This window comes from Puntigrus tetrazona, chromosome 16, assembly GCF_018831695.1.
Source record: "Puntigrus tetrazona isolate hp1 chromosome 16, ASM1883169v1, whole genome shotgun sequence".
NCBI lineage: Eukaryota > Metazoa > Chordata > Actinopteri > Cypriniformes > Cyprinidae > Puntigrus > Puntigrus tetrazona.
Window position 1 is genome coordinate 11,855,017 of NC_056714.1, and position 12,811 is coordinate 11,867,827.

The 12,811-nt window shown below is 35.3% G+C and overlaps 2 protein-coding genes across 2 annotated transcripts; both read right to left on the bottom strand.

The window, feature by feature from the left end:
- Positions 1-4: 4 nt before the first annotated feature.
- Positions 5-10,167, bottom strand: hacl1 (2-hydroxyacyl-CoA lyase 1). Its single transcript, XM_043260858.1, has 17 exons — positions 10,043-10,167; positions 9,111-9,215; positions 8,977-9,017; positions 8,819-8,899; positions 8,660-8,732; positions 7,933-8,010; positions 7,623-7,717; positions 7,412-7,524; positions 7,179-7,314; positions 6,996-7,101; positions 6,818-6,901; positions 5,780-5,875; positions 5,494-5,648; positions 4,362-4,520; positions 4,139-4,246; positions 2,710-2,896; positions 5-1,457 (listed from the first exon to the last, which is right to left on the bottom strand). Exons 1-17 carry the CDS (start codon positions 10,091-10,093, stop codon positions 1,425-1,427), a joined length of 1,701 nt encoding a protein of 566 aa, XP_043116793.1. The 5' UTR covers positions 10,094-10,167; the 3' UTR covers positions 5-1,424.
- A 496-nt stretch (positions 10,168-10,663) lies between these two features.
- On the bottom strand, positions 10,664-12,299 carry LOC122361049 (uncharacterized protein C2orf66). Its single transcript, XM_043261989.1, has 3 exons — positions 12,178-12,299; positions 11,984-12,086; positions 10,664-11,141 (listed from the first exon to the last, which is right to left on the bottom strand). Coding segments are annotated over exons 1-3 (264 nt in total). The 5' UTR covers positions 12,180-12,299; the 3' UTR covers positions 10,664-10,982.
- Between the last annotated feature and the right edge of the window lie 512 nt (positions 12,300-12,811).

Consider the following 12,811-nt stretch of genomic DNA (forward strand, 5'->3'; position numbering starts at 1 on the left):
AGGCTCTTATGAAGCGCATTTTAATTGTCCATCACTTCCCCTTGAAACATAATCTTTCAAAGGACATCAAATTACATTAATTGTGAAGTTATTAGAAAAATATTTGTTAAAGCGCTATTAAAAATTACAATTCTTTATACAATAACACACAGCAAGTAAGGCCATTTTTGTTTGTGTACAATGATTAAAAAAACTTTAATTACAAAACAAACTTAAACAACTTTTGGCTGCTTTTTGCTTTTGGCCATAAAAAAAAAAAAGAGGCTCTTTTAATAAGTCTTTTGAAAGATGTAAAGTTGTTGGGAACATTTCCACACCTGGAAATGTAAAGACGCTGTGATCTGTCAAAGCCAAGGAAAAGACGCTCTCTTGCTCTGTGCTAAAGCAGCACAGTAATGATAAATTGTTTATATTATATATATATATATATATATATATATATATATATATATGAATAATTACGTTCTATGATTTGTGCCCCATATTCTGCTAACAGTTACTAAAGTAATTTTCATGGTGCTTCTTTAATACTTTTTTGCGGAGTTTGAGAGACATGGCCACATGCGTTCCCACAGTGAAAAATACATTTATCTGAAATATTTATTTCATGCTAAGTATACTACAAATTTGTACTTTTAGGCCTGGCTTCACAAACAAGCTTAGACTAAGCCAGGTGTGCATTTTGAGAAATGCACTGATATATTTTTATATCAGTCAAAGAGAGTTTCTTTGAGTTGAAACAGCTCAAGCTTATAATTTAGTCTGGCATTAGGCTTTAAGCCCTGTCTGTGAAAAAAAGGTGTTAATATACTAAACTGGTATAATTAAAGTCTGCTGAACTGGAACAACTAATTTTGTGCTTAATGCACTTTAATTGTGCAGATGTAGTGCTAAGGTCCAGGTAAAGATATACTAAAGTATTTTACTATTCTAAAGTGAAACTAGCAAGTATACTTTATCTTGGATTTAAAGACCGATATTAATCAAAGATCATACAATCCTCATCATTAGTGACATTAAAACACATTTAAACTTATTATAAAAAAAGGGCATTGTATACAAGTTGAAGTATGCCTATGCGTATGAAATAAATGTATTTAAATATACCAAGTATTCCTGAGGCATCCTATGAACTGTTGTTAAAATGCACATGAAAATCTACTTCAAAAGGTTTGAAACAAAGAAATATTGATTCCAGACATATTATTTTTAAGGGATGTTTCCTTTTAGGTACTTATAGATTCCAGTTCTTTCTATAGAAATTAACTTCAGTCAGTAGAGATTTAAGATCTAAGTGTACAATGGCACAGCCTTTCTTTTTATAGGAAATGGTGCCACCTACAGTAAGCTAACCAAGTGTATTGAAAGAAACAAGAGTTGGTCATCATGACATGATCCGATCTCATCTGATATCTCTCTCGGCTCTACAGATTTGAACGTGTCAGCCAGGGAAACTCCTAGGAGATAAACACAAAGTCTCGTATTATGATAGGAGCATTAAAGACGAAAAAGTCGCGCTTACGCATGAATAAACTCCCCTGAAGTCGATCCTGTTTATCTCAAAACGCTTTTGTAACACTAGAAAGTTTCCATTCATCGTTGGGGAAGCCCTTTGAGTGTCAGTGTGACATGCTCAGAGAGTCTCAGTCTTCCAGGCCGCTGTGACACTCAATCCTTCAATATGCCTGCATGCGGTTGCCAGGATACATCCGGCACAACAAAGAGGGTCACAACTTTCAATAACGGGGGTCTCATAACTTTCAAGAATAGAAAGGTCAGTTATGTTTAATCTGTGAGCATGCAGAGGGGGAAGGGGGTAAGAATATAAAAATAAATACATAAATTCTCCACATATTCTCCTATATACATAATACTTTAATACTTATAGGGAATGGGGAACACTTATTTACCATTAACTACAATTCTTCCCTTAATTTGCTGCTTATTAATAGTTAAGTATAGGTACAGGGTAGGATTAGGGATGTAGAATATAATTATGCAGAATAAGACATTAATATGTTCTTAATTACTACAAATAAATGACTCATTTTCTAGTAATATGCATGCTAATAAGACCAGAAAAGGAAGTGTTTACCAGTATAATCTATATAACACCTGCTTTGTCGAATTTGTCAAAGCAAAGTTTTAGATTTGGTCTAAAGGTTTAATAAACAAATATTAGATTCAGTATTATTGTGTATGACAGGCTTTACAGGGTTCATTAAGCAACTATACAGGAATACGGGAATTTTATTCAGCGGCCCAAATGGAACAAAAATACATTTTTAATGTATTAAATTCTAAAAGCTTGTAAATCACTGATATCAGTATAACAGTATAGCAGACTGCTTTATTTCCATTAATACTTTAACTAATGTTAATAAATGACACCTTATTGTAATGTATTAACAAACACGAACAAACAATAAACAAAGCATTTGTTACACTATTACTATTCGCGAATGTTGCTTAATAAAAATATAGTTATTCATTGTTTATTCGCCTTAGTTCATGGTGCATTAACTCATGTTAACAAACAGCAAAGTTTTGATCATGCTGACAATTTCGAGGCCTCGTTTGCTTATTAAATATGATTCAGTAGCTTTTATACGATTAAAATGAGAATATACAAATTAAGTAGTTTTCTCAATTGTTAATGATATTCCAGCTGATTGATCTATAAGGTAAGGCTGTGTGTGTGAGAAGTACCTGTTGTTTGCGGTCTGAAGCCGGGTCTATGAGTACATTGAGGAGGCTGGGAATCTGCGTGTTGTTCAGACTTTCCTGTAGTGCACTGCGGAGTTCCTCCACCGTTCGGACCAGATACCCACGACCCCCAAACGCACTCATCACCTGCTCGTACCGTGCCTCTGGCAGCAGCGTCACCGGAGGAGCACTAAAACACACACAGATAAGATTTATGTACAAGAATTTATAGCTGCTGGGTTTCATAGATATTAACCTTATTGAGAGCGATTTTGTCTCACTGCGTTTGCAGTTAAACCCAATGTTTCAACATGGAGCAGTTTGTTGTATTAGCATCACACACATATTACTAGGCTACTTGCATCGCTTAAAATAAAATCTGTAACAAGAAATATGTCATGAAAATCTGTATAGATAATCTTGTATCATGTCGAACTGACAAACATTCCATTTAAAATGATAAAAAAATATTAATCCAAGTGTTAAACTGTGGATGATGCATTTGTATGTTTAAATATGCTGCCAGGAAAGCTAATATTACCATCTACTGTCAAAAAGGAGAAGTACATCCTGTCTGACCAGAAGCATAGAAAAAAAAAAAATAGCACCTAGAAGAGGGATTAAAAGTAGAAGATAGACAGGTAATACTTTTATTAGTTAATATTACTGAACAACATTATTTAATGTGATTTAAGAATGAACAATACTTCTACAGCATTTATTAATCTTAGTTAAGGCTAATTTTAAGAATTTACTAATGCATTATTAAAATCGTAAGTTGTGTTTGTTAACATTAGTTAATACACTGTGAGCTATGATGAACTAATAATGAAGGATTGTATTTTTATTACCCAATGTTAACAAAGATGAAGAAATACTGTAATAAATGCATTGTTTATTGCTTGTCCATGTTAGTTAATACATTAACTAATATGTTAACAAAAGGCACCTTATTGTAAAATATTAACAAAAATATAGAGTAAAAATGCATAACGATGAGATATTTGATATAGTTCTGTTACTTATGTACATACTATATACTTGCAATAACAATGAGTGATTGCTTACCCCACCCTATGTAGTTACCTGACATTACCAGAAGTACACTGTAAATACACATAAGTTCACAAACTGTAAAATAAAACATTCAAAATTTCTGCATTAGTTTGAACTAGGGATGCACAATATATTATAACCGTATTAGTTATTTATCGGTTTATAGTTTTTCTATATTTTCATATTTGCACTTTTAAACCTTTTAAAACCGGGATGTCCCAACCAGAGACTGTGGGACAGAGTTGAGCCCTGACGACCTTTGTTTTGGCCTGCCTTGACACATCACATGAGGGGGGGAAAATAGACCCTCGTTTAAGTATTTTTGGCCTTGGCACTCAGAATAAACCCAGACTTTCCTTTAACGCTCTAGACTCACATGGTGGTCATGTCTCCCATCTTTTCCATCTCTTTCCATGTCTTTGGATCCACTCCACTGTAAATGCCATTGTTGTTGATTACTATGATGATGACTGGCAGTTTATACCTATTGATGATAATAATAAAAAAGTTCAGTGTTTATAGCGACAGCAAACATTTTATTATGCCGCACAATGCACAAATGCCCTACAGTTGGAGCTGTAGGTGGACGTTTCATTCACCTGCACATGGTCTCCACCTCCATGCCAGAGAAACCGAAGGCGCTGTCTCCTTCGATACACACCACTCTCTGAGCACTCTTCTGTGTCTGCTCCAACAACGCTGCTGCGATGGCAAATCCCGGACCCACTCCCATAGTGCCAAAAGTACCAGCATCTAACCTGTAAAGAACATTCAGGTTAGTCCTCTGAACAACATCACACAGCTTTGGTATCTAAACTATGGTACTTTACATTCTTCGAAATTCATTTCCAGGAAAAGTCCAAAGAATCTTACAAAAAAACAGTATGTTGTGTGGCTAAAATGAAAAGCGAGTTCCTATTCCTGTCATCCAAACATAAACGATTGCTAGTTATCTTAATAAATGGGTTTTTTCTCACTATCTAAACAGAAATTGTCTTTTACAAGCTAAACATAAAAGTTATATTTTAAAAAAAAATCTGATCTCCAAATTTTCTTGAGTTCTAAACCCAAATTTTTTCGGTCATGGTCTAAACATAACAAAAGTGGCTTTCTTGTGATCTAAACATAACAAAAGTGTTTTTTGTGTGATCTAAACATAAAATTTGTTTTCTAAACATAAGTTGTCTTTTACAAACATTTTTTTTGGTTTGTGCTCACCACAATTTTTTTTTTTAATCATGGCCTAAACATAACATAAGCCGTTTTTTCCATGATCTAAACATAAAAGTGGTTTTCTTGTGATCTAAACATAACAAAAGAGCTTTTTTAGTGGCGTACATACAACCAAGCCGTTTTCTCTGAATATAAACATAATATTGTAACCACAGCATATAGTTTTTGAGTAACCTCGCAATAACAGTTTTCGATTTCAATCATCAGCCACAAACCGTTTCCGCATTTAAAATGTCCCATAAGAGCGGCCTAAAATTTTGCCATTGTCGTGACAATCAGTACACGTCGTTTTCTGTTGTATGTTCGTTTGTGTTAAGAAATAACATAAAAACTATTTAATTCAAGACATTTTCCATTTGGGTTCCATTTAGAACCAATTCAAGGTCTGGATATGGACCGCTAATTGGTGTTCTTTGATAACAGGGATAAAAACTGCAGTTATTATTAAATTATCGTCTCTTGTTCAGCTGTGAAATGAGGGGGAGGACAATGTCTCACCTGTGTCGTGGGAGATGATTGAGCAGCATGGTGCGGCCTATGTCCATAGTATTCGCTCCCTCACTAACTATGATGCAGTCTTTGGGCAGCAGCTCAGAAATGTGGTGGAACGCTGTGTAGTAGTTCATGGGAAGAGTGGACTGGAGAGCAAGAGCCTGCGGGAAACGATAATAATGGTTGACTTTATACCAATAAATGTTAAACACACAGTTCACATGTTGACATTAAAGCAACCAATGCTATTTGATTACATCGAGCAGTTCATGCTAACGTCACACAAGCTCACCTTTGATATCTGAGCATTGGCAGTCATTTTCTCCTTCAGTGTCGACCACCATTGTGAATCTGAAGGAAATCTCCAAGATCTGACGCTTTCCAACAGCTTCATACAGTGCAGAAAGAGAAATATAAGGGATCATTTCATGCAAAACATGACTTTCAATACCTTTTATGCTATTTATCGATATTAAACTGTAAAAATGAGCACATGAAAGGGATAGTTCACCCAATAATTAAAATTGTATCAATCTAACTTTGTTTCAAAACTTTATCAAACTCTTTTAGATGCACAAATGAAGAAATTTTGAAGAAGGCTGGTAACCAACCAGTTGATGGTAGCCATTGAAATAGAAAGAGCACAGGCAAATCCTTAGTTTGCTTATATGAAGAGATTTGTTTAAATATTTGTGTTATGTATTTATTTATCTGATTTGGTGTTTGCTCTAAAATGTCTATTTAGTTTTGTTTTTTGACATTTTCATTTCTGAAAGAAATTGGCATCATTTGGACCTAGCAATAATAGGAGGACACCATTTCATGTATAATGTCTTAAATATCATTTTGTTAAAAAACAAATAATGCATTGTACTGAAAACTCTTGTGAAATCAGTATTGTGCATCGTATCGCATCGTGAGTTGAATGAATCTTTACATCCCTAAAATACTATGAAGGTCAAATGCTGCCATCAAAAAAAAAAATCTTCATTTGATTTCAGAAGAAGAAAGTAATTCATACATCAGCCCTTTAACATACGAAAGTACAGTTTTATCTAATAACATTGAGATTCAGTATTATATATTATAGATTAAGTCAAAGATTAAGAGGTCACTAACATAGAAAAAAATGTATATTTAAAATAAGAGTAAATTATACATTTTGACATAATAATCATGGCAACTAAAAGGGAATAAATGCTTCAAAACATAGTGGATTTAAATAGGACATTACGAGTCACTCACAGACCCCATAGATCATATAGAACGTCATGTTACAGATGCAGAAAAAGCGTTAAGTGTAGTAAAATGAGTTTATACTGTAGTTTACCTGCCTGACCACGGCTCCTATGTCTCCAAGTAGAGCAGATGCAGCTCTCACATTATTACTCAACTCTTCAGCACACAGATCCACCTAAATTTGCACAAGTGTCCACACTGAAGCTGAACCGAAGACCATTTACGTCAAGTCTTTATTGCAAAAACACACTGCCCGGGGCGTAACTAACCTGAATGATCTTCACATGGGGACTGAATCTGGGTGGAAAACCAAAATGCAGGATCCAGTTGAGTCTGGCACCCAGCAACACTATAACATCAGCCTGCAATAAAGCTCTAGAAAAGAAAGAGGAGCATCACAGCGGTCCATCAAAAGGAGGTTTTTAAAAGATCGTTTCGAGACACATCCACACCTGGACCTGGCCGCAGCGACGCAGTTAGGGTGGTCATCCGGCAGTACTCCCTTCCCCATAGGCGTGGGAAGGAAAGGGATCCCAGTGGCCTCCACCAGCTCCCTGACCTCCTTCTCTGCCCTGGAATAAGCCGCGCCTGCAGCACATCAAAGTTCAACATCGCTTTGATCAGTTCCAGCTGTGACCAGTTCCAGATGCCACGACTCTTGGTCACTCAGTTCTATTCGGTTCACCTTTGCCGATGATGATCAGAGGCCTCTGAGCCGTTTTGAGCAGACTGACGGCCCGTGTGATCTCTCTGCTGTCAGCCTGACTCACGGGAGGAGCAGGGCAGCAGGAAACAAACCTAGAGGAAAATGAAGACACATTTTATTGTGCAACAGAAAACAAAGATAGAAAGCTATCCATTGCTAGGATTAGTGTTTAACTGTACTTTAAGCTCACCTGACATTGGCCCGGTCTATTTTGTCGTTCACCATGTCTCCGGCTATGTCTATGTAGGACGCTCCTGGACGGCCATAAATGCTGCTCCTTACAGCCTAAAAAAAGTGCTTAAATATAAGGATGAAAAAATAAAAATGAAATCTAATTCAAAAACGAAAACCATAATAGTATCTTAATGATACTTAAATCATATTGCACAGTACATAGTATATTTTGCCAACATTTAAAAAACATAATTTCTTACATTTCATTTTAAACTATTTTTTCTCGTAATAGTGACACGTCATAATAACAAAGAAACTATTTTTACTTTTTCGACTACGGCTGGTATCATCTGAAGGCTGCTTGGTCGAGCAGAAAACTTGCTATACAGACGACAAGCTTCAACCTGGTGAGAAACAAGATTTTGACATCTGTTGCTTATATGCTCACCCCAAAAATGTGCGTTCTGTCATTAATCGCTTACCCCCTTCTCGCTCCAAACCAGTAAAAGCTTTGTTTGTCTTCAAAACACAATTCAAGATATTTTAGTTAAATACCGAGAGGCTTGTGACCCATTGACTGCCAAGTAAAACACACTGACAAGGTCCAGAAAAGTACTAAAGGCATCATCAAAATACCGCCATCAGTGGTTCAATCATGACGTAATGAACCTACGAGAATACTTTTTGTAATAATGACTTTTATTCAACAGTTTGTCCCTCCGCATCGCCGTAGCACCACTTTGGAGACTATATGCTGGACACAAATAGCGTACACTGATAAATTCAGATTAAAGCACTGAGGGCAGCCTTCTTTTATACTCCTCTGTGCCTTGATGGTGTTGCTTACTTGGCGGTCACAAGCCTCTCAGTTTTCATCCAAAATATCTTAAATTGTGTTCTGAAGATGAACTAAGCTTTTTTTCAGGGGGTGGAACGACATGAGGGTAAGCGATTAATGACAAAATGTGCATTTTAGGCTGAAGTATCTCTTTAAGGAATCAATTTCGCATCAGTGCCACAATAACAGTTTTTATAATCAAAGGCAAACATTACCTGAGGGAACTCCTGAAACGCTCCTGTAGTTTCTTGGTTCCTATCAGACGAGCCGCCAACGACAATGACAGGCCTTTAAATTCAAGCAAGAGAAGAAAAGCATCAAAACTGCCCATTACCTCTCGTTAATCTCAGGTCAGTTCAGCAGTGCAGAGCTACCAGCAGTTCACGTTAGCGTTGGCCATTCCTCCGAGCGCATGGATCAGCCCAGGTCCAGACACAACCAGACACACGGCTGGCCTGGAAAAAGAAACGCAACTTCATAGAAAAAAAGGAGCAGAAAAAAGTAACACCGAGAAACACTGACGTATTCGTACCGTCCTGTCAAATACCCAATAGCAGATGCAGCATAGCAGGCCTGTTAGGAGAAAGACCATGCATTGAAAACACACACATACAGACAGTCTTCAGCGTAATGAAACAGGAATATATAGTTAAAAAAAAACCTTACTGCTTGTTCATTGCGCATGCCAACATACTTGATGCCTGCTGCTTGGGCGGCCATGGCCACCTCGATGATAGGCACACCAACAATGCCAAACATGTACTCCACATTCTGCACATGGAGTTAAAGAGAGTTAAAGACACAGCTAATAGACACACGAACATGTTGAATAATCATTTGTTAAAAGTCGTTTCTGGTAATCTAAGGCACTATAAAAGAAGCTGAGGTTTTCAAATGGGGGTTGGAAACCACCCAGAAAAAAAAGAAGACTGCTAGAGGGTCCATGTGAATTTTTAGAGTAAAGAGTGGAAAAAATATATATATTATCCAAATAAAAATGGTGAAAATAAAAAAAGGTTGATTAAAATACATCAAAACTGATTTTGAAGATATCAAACATATTTTATGATATAGGTTGTGAGAACAAATGAATAAATAATGCATTAAAATAATATATAAAATCAATGCTATGATTAGAACTTATAAAAAAATCTAATTTAAGCTAAAAAAAGACAAAAATAAATAAATACAATTTTATTTAAATGAATAAACAACACATTAAACAGTCTGATACTATAGTCAATATAAAGCGTAACGTAACATAAGAAACTAAATATTTTGAAAATAGTAATTTACACATATTTATGTAATATTCAAAGCATTAATGTTAATCGCATGTAGATGATCACATTAACCCCTGGTGAAGTCTAAATTCAGCGCTAGCGCGCATGCGCAGCACCTTTGCCACACTGTCCAAGTTCAAGAGTACAGCAGGCGGTGTTGCATAGAAAGTAATACTACGACTCTATATACACATTAAGTGAATAATTGCTAGAGGACAGGTGTTTTTTTTTAACTGCTTTTGCAAGACTATTTGAAAATATGCAGGAGAAAGATAGAGAAGCCAGAAAAGAAGCACACGACGGTTCAACACAGACCTGAGATCTGAGCGCCTCAGCGATCAGCTGAGCTCCAGTCACTTCATCCATAATCACCTTCACAACACATTCACTTCACACACACACAACTGATCGTCTGGTGCTCTTCTGTCCTCCTGCCGCTCTTCTTCTGGGGTTTGTGTGTTAATATAAAAAGAAAACTCATGTCTCCACCTACTGGATAACTTGATGTGTTGTAGAGAGTCACTCTTCATTTCATTTCGTCTCACTTCCATAATGAAGGTCCACTGTCTCTCATTCATTCATTCATTCAGCAGCTAGAAACGTATATATTTACATATATGATATATGTATAAGAAATAATTTGGATATAGATCCGTTTCTAGAGATTATACATCAGCATTATATATATATATATATATATATATATATATATATATATATATATATATATATATATATATATATATATATATATATATATAATATTTTTTCAATAGTTTATTTTAATAAAAAGGGGGCCTTTCAAGCTTTCTAGATAATGTCTGCTTCTTTGATGTTTTTTTTTTTTTTGTTATCAAAAATGAAGGATGTAATGCAAATAAAAAAAGAGCACTTTAAATATTCGACCAGACATAATTCACAAAGAACAACTGTTCGTTTCATTTTCATTCCACTGTTTCCATACTTATTTATTTAGTAAACAAATAAACAATTTCAACTATAGAGGAATTCTACTTTTGAAATAAGCAATACACAATTTTATTACTTGCGTGTAAACACAAAATGACACGTTTAGCTTTCATCGACTAGTTGTTTTTTGTACTTTTGTAAAACATTTATAACAGAAAACATATTAGAAGAGAAATATATTTAGAAAAATTGGTCAGTTGTTACAAGCATGAACATTTCTCAAGCTATTAGATCTAATACCCATTTAACATGTTAGACACGGTCAAACTAAAAGTGAACTCTTCAACTAAACATCATAAATGTCATTGTGAAGAAAGAGATCGTACTTGTCATAACCAATATTTTCCACATTGCTGTTTTTGTTCTCCTTCACACTCGTTTTCCTGTTCATGGCTTGAGCTTCACTCTCTCTGCCTTCAAGATAGGACTGTAGGATCCGGAAAAACTGTCAAAATATTGGTCAGAGAAATGGCGACATTAATTACAATTCAGCGTGTTACTTTAATATTTGCATTAGAAGAACAAAATAATACCTAAAGCTTACAATACACATTGTCTGACATGTGTGTCCATAAATATGAATTTTAGATTCTGCCTCTGAATCCTGATTATAAAAAATCTCATCCTTTTGTGTGAAATTGGGACTTTTGTATAAAGCATTTATAAAGCATTTTTATTTATATAAAGTTTTTATAAAGTGTTTATAAGCTAAATGTTGTTATAAGGGGTTTAAGATTATTTTGCATATCTCTTTTTATCACTCCATAAATAAGGGAAAATAAATAAATAAATAAATAAATAAATGTCTCTCTCTCTCTCTCTCTCTCTATATATATATATGCATATTTTTAAGAATAAACTCAAATGAACGAACCCTCTATAAAAACCATTTTACTACAATTATTATATTACACAAATAATATTAACAAATAATAAATATTATAAATATAGATAGGAATAAAACATTTTTTTTTTTATGTAAGCACTACTGAAGTGGATATGACTCAGTGTTTAACAGTCTTTAACAATACACACTTTACTTTAAATCTGAAGACGCAAAGAGATAAAGAGCAATAAAATACACACCTTAATAAACTGTATTTTTTTATAGTATTTTTTACTATAAACTTTATTTTTAAAATAAAACATAGCCCACAATGTCAAAAACAGTGAAGGGGAAAAAATCCAGTAATCCTGTGCATTCTGAATGCATTCTGAATGTAAATGAAATATAATACACCCACTTGCCTACTTAATAAATAAATAAATAAATGGCAGCCGACTCACCAGGGTCCTGCTCTGTGGGTTGCTCAGAGACTTCCACTCTTCATTTGAGAGGTCCGACTCAACCGAGACCATCAGCAGCGTCATCAGAGCCAATACCGTCAACCTGGACGTGAAACACAAACACAGAGACGTTACAGAGTCTTCCTCAGAGCGCCTCAACGTCTTCACCCGATCACCTTCACCAAAGAGCTCACATGTCTGCAGCGTCTGTGAGTGCCGGGTCAGCTTGCAGTCGGGTTGCCTCGGTTTCCCAAAAGCTTTCTGCCCCTGCTTTTTATACACTGCATAAGAGGCATGCCATACATGAACAATTTGCACCTTCTGGCAAATTGGCATTTTCTTTTTTTCTCAAAGAAAATCTGGACAGACACTGAGTGCCATAATTGATATAATTAACCTTATTGCGTCATCATGGCTCCCTTAGAGACATATAACTCAGAATAGCCTCTTATAATGATGGTGGTATTTATGGCTTAACCTTTAAAGGGGCATGATGAATGTAAAAGACTACCGGACATATTAGCGAAATACATGAATCGAAATTGTAGGAAATATTTTAATGAATATGGTCAAGCACAAATGTTGACAACCAATTATTATTTTGCGCTAACAACCAGTTGTGTGAAAGCTCAGAAGGGAGACTTTTTTTTTTTCATTGCATATCCCAATGAGAATGATTTACAGGATAATTTAACACAACTTTTTTTCATTCAAGGCTTTTTAAAATTGAAAGTGGCTGAGAGCTACTAAACCTAAATCTCTTATGCAATACGAACGGTAATAGGCTGCATGTTAAAATGTGCTGGAAATGTTCTGAAGTGCTGAAAC